We start from the raw sequence: 16,950 nt of genomic DNA on the forward strand, positions 1-16,950 counted from the left end.
TGTGGAAAAAAAAAAAAAAAAAGTTGGGAATTCTCATGGCATGTGAAGCAGCGTGAGTCATTTGTTTGCTGCCTTGATCAACGTGTTTACTGAACTGTCTGCAGAGTCTGCATTGGTAATGTCATTTCAGTGGAATACTGTTCTCAGCCTAAGCAAGAATGAATATTCTGCTGTTAAAAGGGGTGCCAGACCAGCAGCTCACAGCTGCAATTGTAATTTTCCATGTAATTTTTAATTAACGGTGAGACAGTACGAGTGTAATTCAGTGTTAGGCTTAGCAGTGCTCTATAAATTATATATTATATATATATATATATATAATATATAATATTATATATTATTATATATAATTATAATTAGCTTTATAAAACTAATTATACACCTTTTACTGAACATATCCTAAAGGATGATTTTGTGCTTTTTTAGGATGCGTTGGATTTATCGGACTTTTTGTTTCGTTTTCTTTCTCGCCTCTGTTTCCAGTGGTAAGTTCATCCACATTTACTGAGATTTACACGCAGTGTAAAGCCACTCTTGGGGAAGGGGAGCAAATGAGTAACTCTCTGCTCTTGAGAGAGCAGTTTATTCTGCTGGATGGAGCTTGGTTAAAGCTGTGTAACTGGCATAATTATGGTGTGACACAGAACTTTGTGATGGGGCTTTAATGGCACTGTGCTGTCACCTCCTCCATGGGACATGTCACCAGGACACTGGGAGTTTTCTCTAAAGGGCAGAAGCTGCATCCACACTGCAGCTGTGACATTGGTGTGATGCTCTGATCCCAATGGGAAGGTGAGCAGCCCAAAGCTGGGGAAAAGAGCCCCTTTGGGGGTGGAGGAGGCAGAGTGACAAATCTCCTTCATTCTGTGTTAATGATTTACTTTGTTCCATTAGGGAAAGGTAAACTACAGAAACAGCATTGAACTTCTCTGAAATTCCCTTTTCTGATAAATTATAACCAAAGCCTGACATGGGAATAAATTCAGGGATGTATGAACTGTTTTCTCAGAGAACAATTAAGTAGAAGCTTTTTAGCAAAATCTAACAGATAAGTGAAGTATTACGTAAAAAAAACCCTATTTTACCTATTTTAAGTCTCAGCAAAACCAAAATCTTGGAAAATTTCTGATGTCTAGAAAGCATTTTAATTAAATTAAAATGTTTAGAACTGGCACAGTTATACACGATGCATCGTTTTACAGCATAAATAATTTTTTGTCTGTTAATTTATGCTAGAAGAAGATAAATAAAATCCAAAATATCTGATACAGTAAATAACTTTGCTTTAGAATTTACTTGGTGTATTCTAAGAATTGAAAATATTTTTCTGTTAATGACCAAGTTGGATAAAGAAATGCCACTGAGAATAATAAATAGTGTTTTTTTATAGAAAGAGCTTGAAAGTATATATATATATACCAAAGAACTTGGATGTTTATAAAGTCTAATTTTTTACTAATAAGGATTTAACCTTATTAGCACATCTAGCATGAATGTCTAATATTAATCCTTATTTATTAATTTTTAAATATATATATATTTATATATATACCTGTGTGTAGGAAACAGTGAATTGCCAAAATATAGTTTATAATCATATTAACAAATAAAATCCACTCGTAGTTATGTAAAGCTGTCAAATCCAATATGATATTACCTTTTGTTTTCATTTTAAATATAAGTATGATTAGAGTAACAGATTAAGCCATTAGATAAAATGTTTTCAGTTGGGTTTCCCCCCAGTTTATAAAAACACCTTACTTCTTCCTTTATCTTTTATCCAACAAAAAGCACTTTAGTAGATGAGGGAATAAAAAAATCACCATTTTATCGATTTGCTTCTCCTTTTGGAGTGCAAATTCAAAAAAGAGAGTGGTCTCCTGTGCAAAGACAGTTCTCTGGTGTGTTTTAATACAAAGACCTTGGAGCCCTTGGACAAACCACCCTGTTTCTCCACTGCAGGGATGTTCAAGACCCCCAAGAGTCTTGAGACTGACAGGACCAGAGGGTCCTAGGCAGTATTATTTCTGCTGCAGTGAAAAGAGGAGACTCTCAGAGGAGACTCAACCCCATTAGCCACTTCTCCTGACAAAAGCTTGTTTTTAACAGCAAGATCAATGACAAAGAGGAGCAGTGGCTTCCCCCTCTCCTGGTGGACTGGGTGTTCCCATCTCTGAGAATTGACATTATAATAAGAATTACTATATGTATAATATGTATAATATATATAATATGCATAATATATAATTATTATATGTATAATATATGTATAATATGTATAATATGTATAATATGCATAACATGTATAACATGTATAATATATAATTATTATATGTATAATATGTATAATATGTATACTATAATAACATGTATATGTATAATAATAACTATTATGTGTATAATAATCATTAGAATTGATTTTTTTGGTTGTCATTCCGTGCTAGAATGTGTGATTCAGCTCTATGAAAATACATTCTTCCAAGGAGGAGACCTCAGCACAGTTTTCACACCGACTGCCAATCACTGCCAAATAGTGTGCACTTACCATCCCACCTGCCTGCTCTTCACCTTCTTGCCAGCCACATGGACCAAAGATCCTGCAGAAAGGTGCAATGTTCTTGTGTCTCTTGCTGGTCTGTGAAAATTTAGGAATTTGGTGGCATTTTGACAGAGCAGAGGCGTGCAGGGAAAGGTGCAGGGTTGCCATGGAAAACAATGTCATGTATCTCTAAACCCAGTGACTTAAGAGTAATTGCTTGAATTCAAAAGGTTAAATTTGACAGTGGCCAATTTTTCACGCTCACAAACCAGCCCTTTCAAGGAAAGAGAACTGACTCAGCACTCCCTCCTCTAGGAGCTAAAAAAACATATTTATTGAGGGACAATGTGAATAATTTCACTCATCCAATAATCCCCTGTACTGTTCCCCATCCTTTCTAATTAGCATGGTTTGCTCACAATTAAGAATTTCAGCACCTGAGAGAATAAGGTTGTCTTCTCTGCATGCCTACTGCATTTCTGTTCTCCAAACCCTGGGCTCTGCTTCTCATTTTATTGAGAACTCTTGGGCTTCCCACAAGTACAAAATATTCTCATTTGCCACCAGTGCCAACAAAGCGTGTAAGGCTTGACCCTTTTTTACTTCAAATCGCACTTGTCAAAGTTTTCATACCACATTTCATTGTAGATGGATGTTGGACAGGCTGCATTTCACCTGAGAAACAGTTCTGGAAGTCTGTGTTGTATTGTAAAAGCTGTGAATTGCTGCGTTTTAAAACACAGGTTCTCCTGCTATTTAAAAGACAGTGAGACAGAAATGCTGCCGAAGGTGGATGTGGAAGGAGCTGTCTCTGGACATTCCTTAAAACAGTGTGACCAAATCAGTGGTAAGAAATTCATGTATTTTATGCTCTGGATTTGCATAGCAGCTGTTAAAAAGAAAAAAAAAAAAAAAAAAAAAAAAAAAAAAAAAAAAGCATTTTGGAAAGAGGAATAAAATCAGGGAAGCAGCCAAGTAGTGGTTTGTGTGTTCTTTTCCAGACCACTTTTAAAGCCAGATGACAAAAACTCCACTGGTTTTACTCTTCAGGCCCTATCCACCCCCCAGGATCCCCAGAGGAGGAAACTGGGAAATCCTGCTCCTGCAGCCACTGTCTCATTTGCTAGAGGCAGAAGGCAGCCTGTGCTTTAACTGCTGACTCCTGTTCTAAAGATTAATTTACTGCTCCAATTCCACCCCAGAAGGTGGCTCATGTGGCACGTGTGACCCTGCTTTATACTCTCAGCAAATCAAAAGGGCATCATCACAAAGTGATGCTGGTACTTTTGTGTTTTTGTGCAATAAATTTTTTAGCAGCTGCATCTTTTGCATCATGTGCTTTACATGAAGGCTTAATGTCTGCATGCCATACCTGCAGGTTATCACCAGGCATATTGAGAGCCTATTAAATGTGTTATTTTATGTATGTTTTAAATTTGCACCATCATCACAATGTCATTAAAAGGAGATTAAGCATAGCATGTTACTAAAGAAAAACAGAATGCAGAAGAATATAGTTATTGACTTGCTGCCTTTGTGGATAAATAGTGTCTTAGAGATGCCAGGCAAGTTCTTTAGTTGTATTTATATAGCATCTCAATGTGGCAGGACTAACAGGGTTTTTATACAAGTCATCAATAAGTTATCAATAAGTTGTTTATTAACTTAATAATAAGTAATCAAAACTGTTATCAATAAGTTGTGCTTGCTTTTGAATGCCACTTGCCCCTCAGAGCAGTCAGACCCCTTAAAAGCTCTCTCTTGCCAATAACCCTTAATTTTTGTAGTTCTGAGTATCTTGGAATAGAAAAAGAGATCTCAGTGGGATGTTATTCTTTTAGACTAATGAATGTCACTGGAATTACTCTAGAATCAGGCTAAAATGAAAATCTATCCACACATGTTTAAAAAATGCCTCCAGTCACTGGCTGACTCTTCTCCTCTGAAATGACCATCTCAAACCCCACAGCTGCAATCCTCCCTCTGTGGACTGTAAATGCAATATTCTGACTCGAGTGGGAAATGTCCGCTGCTTGTGAAGGACAGAATTTGGCATTTAAACTGCTCTGTGAATTCAGAACTGGGAAAATATATTTTAATAAGGATTCTGAGTTCTTGCTTTGGTGAATGTGGTGCTGGCCTTAGCCACAGTGGTCAGAGCCCTTCTCTCACGTAGGCAGAGGCACTGTCAAAGTCTGCCAGCTTTTCCCCTGGCCATGAGGCACTACACTGATCCTACATTTCTGATTTGGTGCTGGATTTGATATAAAATGTATGAATGATATAAATTTTAATATATATAAAATATATAAAATATTTAATATATATATTTGATATAAAATGTATATAAAATGATATAAAATTTGATATAAACTGAAGTGAGCTTGGGATGTGGCATCTGGAATATGAGCAGTTTGTATCATACAGTTATCTTTTGGGCAATTTGGGGATGGGGAAAAGAATGGAAGTACATTTCCAGAAGTTGGTTTCTCTTCCTTCACAGCTTGCAGCCCAGATGTCCATGTAGGACTGGAGATGGAGGGGAATATTTTTGAGACTACCATGGCTGACAGCTACCAAGAGTGTCAAAAACGATGTACCAATGACAATCGTTGTCATTTCTTCACATATGCCTCTGAAACATTTCACAATGCAAGCTTTTGGTAAATACAGCTTGGATTCATTCCCCTGTGCCTAAGTAGATTAAATCTCAGAGCACTTTAAGGTGCAAGAATTTACTCAAGAGTATTCAAAGTTATTCCTCCTTGCAATGTTTGTTCACACTTACAGGTAGGAAAATATTAATAGTAAATTTGCTTTCGTTTGTCCATTGGTGAGAGAGAAAAACTTGATTATTACAGCCCTGAAAAAACCTAAAATCCTCTGAAGATACTGAAATGCAAATGATGTTGATAGCTGTGCTGCACTTTTCAATCTTGCTCTGCTTATTGTTCTGGAAATAGCATCATCAGAGCATCCAGAGAAATTATTTCATTTTAATGAGACCTATTTTTGAGCTCTTGATCTGCTCAATTTCTGCAAGTTAAACATTGTTCAGCTATCTCTGCTCATCATTTGAAGTCTTTTTTGGAGGTTGGAAGGCTGGAGATTGTTTTGGCCAGACCATGCTCAATGGTAGGAATTGTGGTTTAATCAGGTTTAGTCCATGGAAGAAAACCTGTTTTCTTACCACTTTCTTTACTCTTTGTCCTTCAGTAAAAAATGCTTCTTGAAGCACACCAGTGTAGGAACTCCAACCAACATCAAGGTGCTTGATGAGGTTGTGTCTGGATTCTCTCTAAAGCCATGCCAGCTTTCTGAATTAGGTAACTATTGAAAATTTCTGGTTCTGGTTACTTTTAAGGGTCATGTATCCTGAAATGCAATCTGTCACTGACATGTAGAAATGTTTCATTATGTAGAATAATTCTAATTTAATGGTATTCTTAAAACATAGTTAGTATACTCAGGGACAAGGGAGGTTAATCTGTTTTTTATTTTTTTGTTTTATCATTTATCTTACAGAAACAGTTCCCTTCTTTAAAGATCTAAAGAATCCTTTCATAAAATAAGCTTGATGAGGTTGTTATCTTTATATCATAGGTACAAAAATGAATGATAAAAGCCCATCAGATTCAAAGATCAGGAGAAATATAAAGCTTTCTACATTCTGTTTGTATACTGTGTATGCACTTGAAATTTTTTAATGAAGATCTGCAGCTTTCTAATACAGCTGGCTAATAGGAAAGAATGTATTATGCATTTTGGGGGTGATTTGTGATGAAAGCAAAAAAGTCTGAGCTTGTTCCTGCAATCATTACTCAGACAAAATTCTCAAGAGTCTAAAATCAAAGTGTGTATCAAACCTTCTTATTCTCAACTGAAGCATCTTTTCAATTTTTTTCTTTTTTTTTTCTTTTTAATTCTATCTCCACTTCGTGTTACTGTGTGATATTTTCCCTTCTTAGCAATGATCATGTTACTCTGCTTTCAGCTAACCTTGTTTCATTTCACAGAAAACCTACTTTTCCTGTATAATCATGTTTTGTAGAGACTGTATCAATATATTTATTTCTAAAATCAATGCTTGGGTTTATTTCTGGGCACAGCAGCAGCATTCTCTCCCAGACATTCCTCCCATCAATAATCTGAGGGTGGGCAAGACCCTGTGAGGGAATACATCTAGCTCAGCTGCCCCAAATGACCCACAGGGACATTCCATGTCATCTGATGTCAGCTCAGCTTTAAAATCTGAGGAAAGGAGGAGGAGGAAGGACAGGCATTTATCATTTACATATTTAACATTTATAATTTTATAGTTTGCCTTCTGGAGCAACCCCACTCCGTGTGCTGAGGAAGCGGTTGGGCATCACTTGCTGATGGGAAGTGGAAAATAAAATTATTGGGTTTTTCCCCTTTGCTTATGTGTGTGCAAACTTCTGCTTTGGCTTTAGTAAACTGCCTAATTTCAATTTATGAGTCATTTGCCATCTCGTTTTCCCTCACTTGTCCATCTGGGAAAAGGGGAATGATGGAGAGAATTGCTGGGCACTTGGCATTAAGGTCAACCACCAAAATCCTTTTTGGTGCCCAACGTGGACTTTTCCTATAAACCAGTCTTTGCCTGAAACCACAATTTCTCTGGCTTTTACCCTTCTGGTTCTCTCCCTGAGCTGACTGATGGCACAGTGAGTGAGTGGCTTGGTTGTTAGCTGGGGTAAAACCATGGCATCGTGTGAAAATCACTCTAGTTCCTGCCTTTTTATCCCCTACTTTCTGTGCCTTGTGAAAGAGGCAAAAGCAGGCAAGAGAGAGAGAAGAAATAAATAATTGTGATCATAGAAGCCCAGACAGTCAATCAAAAAGGTCATCTAAAGGAGGTTGTGTGTCCCAATCCCAGACAGATCATCTATAATCTCTACCCAGACAGAGATTTGTAGAATGTAGTCATAAAATGCCAGTAATGTATTTTTTTAATCTTTTATTTTTATCAATATCTGAAATAGGTTTATTTCAATTTTTTTTTTTGAGGATTTTTTTTTCTGACTTTATTTAGTTTATTCCTTTCTATGTGACCTTTCATTTTGTGCCTTTGCCTTGCTGACCTTAATCTTATGCACACACACACGTTATTATGAATGCACAGCAATTTGTCTGTTTTCTGTCCTTTGCAAAGTCCCTTCCTGGAGACCACTGAATATTGAGAAGCTGATCATTGAACATGATCCTTGAAATCATGAAACTTCCCTGAAGTTTCAGATCCACTTTTTTGCTTTCAATATAATTTCCTTTGAAACTATGGATTCTTCTGAATGCTATTTCCACTTAACATAGGATCTTACCCACTAATTGCAAGAGTTAATTGACTAATTTTCTGCATTCCTGATTATATTTTTTGCCGTTGTCATTTTGTATTTACTGCCCAGAATAATTGTCCTTTCTGGCCTATTTTTTTTTTTTTTTAAAACCTCATCAAATTAACAGGATTCACAGTCAGCTCTGCTGCTTCTTAGTTTCCCTTTCTGTAGGAAGATGTTCCCAACATGTCCCTGTAACACACGGGGCAGTGTTGACTTGGCTGCTGCACTTTCTCCACAGCTCAAGTTCCCTGCTTCCATCAAATCCTCTCCTTGGGATCATTTCATCATTTTTACTGTCTCTGCTTCTTGATGAGTAGTTCCTCAACAGCTCAAGTTCTCTCCTGCCACCAAATCCTCTCCTTGGGATCATTTCATTATTTTTATTGTCTCTGCATCTTGATAGGTATTTCCTCAACAGTTCAAGTTCCCTGCTTCCATCAAATCCTGTCCTTGGGATCATTTCACTATTTTTACTGTCTGCTTCTTGATAGGTGCTTCCTCAACAGCTCAAGTTCTCTCCTGCCACCAAATCCTGTCCTTGGAATAATTTCATTATTTTTACTGTCTCTGCAGCTTGATAGGTACTTTCTCAACAGCTCAAGTTCCCTGCTTCCATCAAATCCTGTCCTTGGGATAATTTCATCATTTTTACTATCTCTGCAGCTTGATAAGTATTTTCTCAACAGCTCAAGTTCTCTCCTGCCACCGATTTCTGTCCTTGGGATAATTTCATTTATTTTTACTGTCTCTGCAGCTTGATAGGTATTTTCTCAACATCTCAAGTTCCCTGCTTCCATCAAATCCTGTCCGTGGGATCATTTCACTATTTTTACTGTCTCTTTCTGCTTCTTGATAGGTGCTTCCTCAACAACTCAAGTTCTCTCCTGCCACCAAATCCTGTCCTTGGGATCATTTCATTATTTTTACTGTCTCTGCAGCTTGATAGGTACTTTCTCAACAGCTCAAGTTCCCTGCTTCCATCAAATCCTGTCCTTGGGATAATTTCATCATTTTTACTATCTCTGCAGCTTGATAAGTATTTTCTCAACAGCTCAAGTTCTCTCCTGCCACCGATTTCTGTCCTTGGGATAATTTCATTTATTTTTACTGTCTCTGCAGCTTGATAGGTATTTTCTCAACATCTCAAGTTCCCTGCTGCCACCAAATCTTGTCCTTGGGATCATTTCACTATTTTTACTGTCTCTTTCTGCTTCTTGATAGGTGCTTCCTCAACAACTCAAGTTCTCTCCTGCCACCAAATCCTGTCCTTGGGATCATTTCATTATTTTTACTGTCTCTGCAGCTTGATAGGAGGAAACATCCTCCTTCCTTTTGAAATTCTGGCGCTGGGATTCTAGCTGGGGCTTCAAGTATGTCTTTGGAGAAGGATAGTCATTAATCTCTTTTTTAACATGCTAATATTTCCTGCAGCCTCCATATCATAGTCTGGTTGTGTGAATTACCCTCTGTTGCATTATTTTGGCCATGTCAGAAGGCAGCACTCCTACTTAATTACTTTTCAAACAGTAAAAGAATTGTTAAGAAGATCATCACCTTATTATTTTTTTAGTGGTCCCTGATAAACTCATTGAAAATTAATTTACATCTTTATTTAAAGATTATCAGATTAACAAATCTCTATTGTATCATGTAATTTGTCTTTTCCTCTATATGAACTTTATCTGTGTAGTGCTCTCCATGACTTTACGTATTCAAAATATTCTTGAGAAATAATTTTTGATTAAAAATGTTGTGTTACCTTTCCAGCTTATGTCCTTCCACAGAAGGAAAATGGGAATAAAGACAGAAATTAATAATCTATAAATCTCAATGTTCTGATGACATTTGAAAGTTTTCGGAATTTTGATATTTTGTTCTTGTTTTATACAGATTGTCAAATGGACATTTTTGAAGATCAAGTGTTTTCAGGAATTAATATTACAAGTTTTTTCACTCCTGATATTTCTGTCTGCCAAAATACTTGTACATATTTTCCAACATGCTTGTTCTTTACATTTTTTACCAGGAATTGGCAAATAGAATCTCAAAGGTGAATATGACAGTTCAATTATATTATCTATGTGGATTATTTAAAATTTATTTTTTAAAAAAAACAGACTTTTTTTAAGAACACTAATTTCTTCTATGTATGTAAATTTAGGTTGAAAGGCTATTTTCAGTTAAGTACAGCTTTTTATGGGTTTTGTTCATAAATTTATAATTTCCTATAGGCATTTCAACTGTTATCCAATGTAATCAGAGCTTTTTTATTGTGTATTGTGTTTTATAATTCTTTAATCTGAAAAGAATTATCCATGTCAAAAGTACAGTGAGCCTCCAGACTGTTTTAAAAGCTTAAAGCTCAATTTTATGACATTATCAAAAGAGCTATCTGGTTTCCTGGCAGGGCAAATGTCTTTACTTGAAATGATTTTTCAATTAAATTAAGGGCTTTAAAAATATTTCTGTTTGGCTTTCTTCTTTCGTACTTATTGGTGAGAATAGTTAAAAATCAACGTTCCATACAGATCAGAAAAATAAAATTTCTGAGGAATTTCAGGGAGGAGCAAAGCTGAGATGCCATGCATCATTTAAAGTCACTTCTACATATATATAAATACTGTACCATCTTTATTTGTATAGTTGTGTGCCATTTCACAGTGCTGCAAAAATTGTCTCAGTTTAGTGTGAATTAGTGAATTTTGTGAATACATTTTCATATGAAACACTTCTACATATTGAGACTTGGGACAAAAGAATATATTTAGGGAAGAACCTTCTTTTACCAGTACCGAAACAATTATTTTTAGGATGTCAGAATAGGTTTTAGCTATTGTGAAAAAATATTTCATTTTAGAAATCTTTGCCTTCTGAAGACATCAACAAGTGGAATTCCAGAGGCACTCATATCACAAGAAAATGCTGTGTCTGGCTTTGGCCTCCTAAATTGCAGAAGATCTTTACCTGGTAAACGACAAATTGAAATAAAAATACGAATTTTGAATTAATAACTTTCTGAGGCTTTGAATTAATAACTTTCCTCATGCAATCATTGTTACAGCCTGCAATTCTCGCACTTACATGAACATGGATTTTTTGGGAGATGACCTTAATGTCACTTATACCAAAGGGCACAGAGCCTGTCAGCAAGTTTGCACAGACATGATCCGCTGCCAATTTTTCTCCTATTCTCTCCTCCAAGCTTCATGCAGTGAAGAAGGGTGAGATACATCTTTTAAAAACGTTCAAAGGTGGCTGAAATAATCATTATTAAATAATGATTATTAAATAATCCTTACTGAAAATTAAATAATCATTACTGAAGTAATCAATGTGGTGAGGGAGTGATGTATGTGTTGTTCAGTGAAGAACATACAAATGAAATGTTTGCATTAATTCATTGGCAGAAAATGCAAGTGTCACCTAAGAATGTCCTCAAATGGATCTCCAAGGAAAATAGTACATGGACCAGGAAGTATCTCTGGATACTCACTGAGATTATGCAAAAAAAAGGCCAGTACTGGTGAGTAAAGCTTCTTTTGTGAAATATAGACTGTGCTTCCCTGATTTCAGTGTAAACCATAGATTCTTTAAGTGGTTGCACTGTCCCACTGGATGATCTTGATTAGAGTGTTCTGGAGAAGTGAAGTCAGCCAGGTCTTCACATAGTAAACACCAGAACAACACTGTGAATTTGAATTTAATAGACTTTATGATCCTAAACCATCAAAAACGTGTCAAGTATCACCTTCCTCACGATAGCTGGTGCCTATTCCATGATCAGCAGTAGCCTCATCTTCATTTTTTCACTGGTGAATGGAAGTTGTCTTTAAGCTCAGCTTTAAATTATTTCTGCAGTGTGTATGCAGCACTCTGCACGAAGGATTAGGATCGTTGGTGGGACAGACTCTTCCCCTGGGGAATGGCCATGGCAGGTCAGCTTGCACGCCAAGTTGGCTCGCCAGAGACACCTCTGTGGGGGCTCCATCATCAGCAACCAGTGGATTCTCACAGCTGCTCACTGTGTCACAGGGTGAGGCCTGAATAACCCCCAAAGATTTATTTACCCAGCATGCAAGATAAATTGAGATCTACTTTTCACTATAATACCAATGGGAACTAGAAATAGAGCAACTGCTTTAATGTAACCAAAAGATGACATTTTTCAGGTAGACTTTCTGTTTCTTAATGTGACAGCAGTGCCACACTTTGTTCCTTTCTGGCATTGTGTTGTACTGCTGGTGATAAATTATTTTAATGAATCTAGACGGTGAAATTCTAAAGCAGAAAACAAATACCTACAGAACCCTAGAGGTTCTCATGAGATATGAGTTTTTTTCTCACTGTAATATTGCATTAGGATATTTAGCCACAGGCTGAGTGTTTGTCTTTTTCCCTCAGTCTAGAAAATCCCAACATTTGGCGTATTTATGCGGGCATTTTAAGGCAATCAGAAATAAATGAGGACACGCCGTTCTTCAGAGTGGAAGAGATTATTGTTCACTCTCAGTATAAACACGCACAGATTGGATATGACATTGCTTTAATGAAACTTGCTGAGCCCATGAATTTCACTGGTATGTAGTGCATTGCACAGAAATTGTGAAAACGTGCAGGAGGACACTTTTGTGGCATTGCTGTGGCAGTGCAGGACACCTGGGCTGGTCCCTTTTAATATGCAATTACTGGGGATTGAGGAGAATCTATTTTATTGGCTTCCAAAAGAAAATGGGTGGCTCTAATTTATGTGCTGGGAGTGATGCACAGTGTAGGGGACAAAGGGTGACAAAGAGGCTGTTGTCAGGGGACATGTGGGTGCCCACCAAACCTTGCTGTTGCAGCTGTCTCTGCTGGAGGAACTAATATTTTCTCTCATACTTCAGATCTTCAGCTACCTATCTGCCTGCCATCAAAAGAAGACACTAACGTGTTTTATACTGACTGTTGGGTAATTGGATGGGGTTACAGAAAAGAGAAAGGTACAGAGAAATGCTTTAAACGGCGAAATTTTGTGTTTTCAAAATTAATGTGTTTGAGAAAAATGCCTCCCTTTCTCTAAAAAAAAGAAAATTCTGCTCTGTTCTTAGCTACCACTTTTCCTTCTAGGCTGTACTTTAATATAATTCTTTACTAGAATTACTTTCTATTAAGGCACCATAAAGCATAAATGAAAGATGTATGAAATGATCATTAAATAGCTCCATGCTCTGATACAATAATTCTTTTAATAAATTGGCTCAATAGTTTGAAATATCTGAAAATTCTATCTTAAATAAATCTTCCACAACACTCATATACCCTTCCTTAGATTTTAGTTTAATCTACTGCTGAACACCAGTACATATCTGGGTTTTGCATACTCTTTTTTATTTTTTCCTAGCTGAAAAAAATAAGCAAACAATTTACCACTGAACTGTTTGGAATTACAGTCTGCATATAACCCATGGGGCTTTTTTTATTAAATGTGATTGTATTCATATGACTTTAGAAATTGGAGATTGGAGTATGTTGCTTTTCTTATTCTGGAGATTGATTATAGACCATGCCAATGACTTGTGCTTTGATAGTAGGTGAGATTTGAACTCCCGTGATTTTATATGGAGGTAGCCCAAAAAGCTCTTCATTATCAAGCTTTTCCATCTATTTATTTATTTATATTTTTGGTGTATTATTTGTTTCTATAGATATACATGCACCTGTTTAATTAGTACCTTTTCCTTTATACACATCCTTATCTGAAAGTTATAATTCAATGTGAAATCTAACAAATTTAGGCAGTCACTGTATAGACAAAATTTTTTTATTAATTACTAGAGAAAATTATGCTTTTAAATTACTAGAAAATTATGCTTTTAAATTACTAGAAAATTATGCTTTTAAATTACTACTTTTATTAATTACTAGAGAAAAGCATGCTTTTAAATAATCTTGTTTAGTCTATGTGCTAATTTCTCCATCTTAAAAGCTACTAAAAGGATAGAGAGCAGCACCAGATTTGGCAGCTGGGAGATTCCAAACTCATTGCAACACTTTACTAGGAAATGATAGCTGCTGAGAGTTTACAAAGCAATGCCCCAAGGGCCAATGTCCTCAGGGCCATTCACATGGGAGGATTCATTGCACCACACAAGGGAATTTTGAAACTTTGGCAGGATGGCATCATAAAAGCATTTAAATTCGAAGACAATTGACATTGTTTGTTAACACAAAGAAAGGGAAAATCAGTGTCGTGAACATCTGTTAACACTCTAGAAGCAATGATCTCCCACTTTGTAATATCAGTGTGTGGGGATTTCTAGAGTTGAATTTTAACCTTTATTTTGCTGGAACCAAACATTTCTCTGCTCATGTTTCTGTACAGGTCGGGTACAAGATATCCTCCAAAAGGCTCCTGTTCCCTTCATGTCCAAAGAGGAATGCCAGGCAAGGTACAGGAGGCACAGAATAGGTGACAAAGTGGTCTGTGCTGGCTATGATGAAGGAGGAAGGGATGCTTGCAAGGTAATGACAAACCATACTAACGACAAACTACAAATCATAGTGTGTAGTCACATATTCCAGCCATATGCTCAAATATATTAACGAGTACTACAATTATTTTGAGTTGTTATTAGAAAAGTGTGATGATATAAATAGAGCTCTGGATTAACTCGTCACTTTTGGTTGTCAAAAGCACTTAAAAACCAAGGTGTATGAAAATATTTATTGTACAACGTTGAAATCTTTAGGGATTGATTCCGTGGATAGGAAACTCTGAGTGTTCATATCTAAATATCCATTTGGGGTATAAAACCATGTTCCTTCAGACTATCAGAAATCCAGGTATAGTATCTTCAAGCATTTCTCCAATAAGAACAGATTTCCTAGGTGGTTTCTTTTTTATTTTATTTTTTTTTAAATTTCTTGGTAGGAAACACAGTAGATAAAATCTTATTTTAAAGCATCCACTGGTGTAAAAACCAGAAGGGAGGGTGCTAGCAATGCTATTAAAATTCATGAGGAATAGCAGGCTGAAAACAAACTGTGAAAATTGCTCTGTTCATAATTAGAGTTGAAAATGTCACAATAGCATCAGTTCTGTAAGCCAAATTCTCTGCTCAAGAGTAAACTCACGCACTTTCACCAGTTTAAATATTCTGAGTTAATTTCTGCAAGAAGAAAATAGTCTGCTTATTAATATTAAAGTCTCTACCCAATGCAGTTTTCACTGCAAACATTTAACACTTAATGATTGTATGCTGAAATGTTGCTATTGCTATGGTTAGTTAGGAATAAAAATACTTGGAGCTGGGAAGTAATTCTTCCTCTATGTCAATTAAGCTTTCTTTATCTGATAGAGTGTAACAGAACACAGATTTGTTCTTTTAAAAAACTAACACACTTGCTGTTGTCCTAAAAACTGATAACAGCGTCTCAGAGGAATCTTATGCTCAGAAAGGAAGAGGGAAAGAAAACACAAAGATGTTTTATCCTGAGTGGGACAAAGTCACTCAAACAAGACAGGGCATGTGGAGAACTGAGATACTAAAAAACACAGTCATAAAAAAAAAAAAAAAAAAAAGGCAAATTGGCTGGTTTTTTTACTTGCCTATATAGTTTTTTCGTTGAGTTTTAAATCACTGTATGTTGATAAGTTAATAAAAATAATAGTGATAGTGATAATAATAATAATACTAATAGAGTTTTAAATCACTGTATGTAGATAAGTTAATAAAAATAATAGTGATAGTGATGATATAATAATAATAATAATACCCAGTAGTTTTGAACCATCATGAGAAGAAGAAACTGTTTGCAATGTCTCTTTAGAAACCAATTTACTAAACAATCAGAACATCAGCTTTGGTCCTCTCTTGGTTGGTTGTGAGTGGAAGCGATCGAAATCTGGAAGCGACTGAAACATTGAACGACGCTCATTTTACTGAAGGTTTCTTCATGACAGAAACACTGATGAGGCCTCTTCCTTGTGTGCTCTCTCTTCTCCTCCTGTGCCCCAGGGAGACTCGGGGGGGCCCCTGTCCTGCAGGCACGAGGAGTTGTGGTACCTGGTGGGCATCACCAGCTGGGGTGAAGGCTGTGCCCGCCCCAGGCAGCCGGGAGTCTACACCAAAGTGGCCGACTATTCCGACTGGATCCTGGAAAAAACTGCATCATCTGAGCAGTACTGACTCACCCAGAGGGCTGCTGGGGAATAACAACCCTCAGAGAAATGGGGTGAAGCAGATTGGTGCTTTGTTAATGGTGGTTTTGGTTAGCCTGGAGTGTAAAATACTTGTTTTAAGGTGCGGAAAAGCAGGAATGAAGGAATGAATGTTCTTATTACTAAATAAAGAGAAGTAATGACAATAAACTCTGTCATCACTGATTTGGCATAAAAAATATGGTTGAGCCATGGACTTACTCTGCCCTTGCTAGCATAAAGCAGGAATGGATGAGGTTGCACGACATGCATGGACCTTGGAGCTGGGAATGACTTCTGTCTTAGGAGGTTGTGACACAGCAAAAAGAAATTTCCCTCCCTTATCTGAATGTCCTTAAAATGGGTGAACCACTAACAAGCTCACTGAAGGGAAACTGAGGCATGGAGATGCCTTCACAGTTGAATAAACCTAGTTTCCTTGGGGAATTAACCAAGAAAGCCTCAGTACTGACCAAGAAGACAAGGTCAGAAGTCTTGGCAGAGGGACACACGTGGGTGCAGGCAGCACCAAGCCCAGCCCATGCTGGGAAATCCTGGGAAATCCCATCCTGCTCTTCTCAGCAGTGCCCCAAGTGTGGTTTGCCGTTGTGCTGTCATCTCCACTGGGCTTGGATCTTCTCAGGACCAAGGCAGGGAGCTCAAGCCTGGTCCTTGGGGTGCCTCTGAGTTACCAAACATCTCTGTGAGCTGTACACAGAATGGCAAACAGCAGAAGGCATAAAATACATCTTTTTCTACATTGCTGCTCTCCAGACTTTTTGCATTCCCAGCTGCAAGGTCACTTGAGTGTGTTGACCATCCCCACCAGTCTTCCACTTTTAACCCATTGCTCCCAAGGAGCTCTCACTTGC

General features: G+C 37.0%; 1 protein-coding gene across 1 annotated transcript; it reads left to right on the forward strand.

Moving 5' to 3' along the window:
• The first annotated feature begins 416 nt into the window (after positions 1 to 416).
• Positions 417 to 16,249, forward strand: LOC136360019 (coagulation factor XI-like). The gene is made up of 14 exons (XM_066316904.1): positions 417 to 485; positions 2,445 to 2,607; positions 3,283 to 3,386; positions 5,043 to 5,202; positions 5,756 to 5,865; positions 9,790 to 9,949; positions 10,757 to 10,866; positions 10,961 to 11,120; positions 11,307 to 11,422; positions 11,758 to 11,932; positions 12,301 to 12,476; positions 12,783 to 12,878; positions 14,261 to 14,400; positions 15,897 to 16,249. Exons 1-14 carry the CDS (start codon positions 428 to 430, stop codon positions 16,065 to 16,067), a joined length of 1,899 nt encoding a protein of 632 aa, XP_066173001.1. The 5' UTR covers positions 417 to 427; the 3' UTR covers positions 16,068 to 16,249.
• Positions 16,250 to 16,950: the final 701 nt, after the last annotated feature.

The sequence above is a fragment of the Sylvia atricapilla genome, chromosome 4 (genome assembly GCF_009819655.1).
Source record: "Sylvia atricapilla isolate bSylAtr1 chromosome 4, bSylAtr1.pri, whole genome shotgun sequence".
Classification (NCBI taxonomy): Eukaryota; Metazoa; Chordata; class Aves; order Passeriformes; family Sylviidae; genus Sylvia; species Sylvia atricapilla.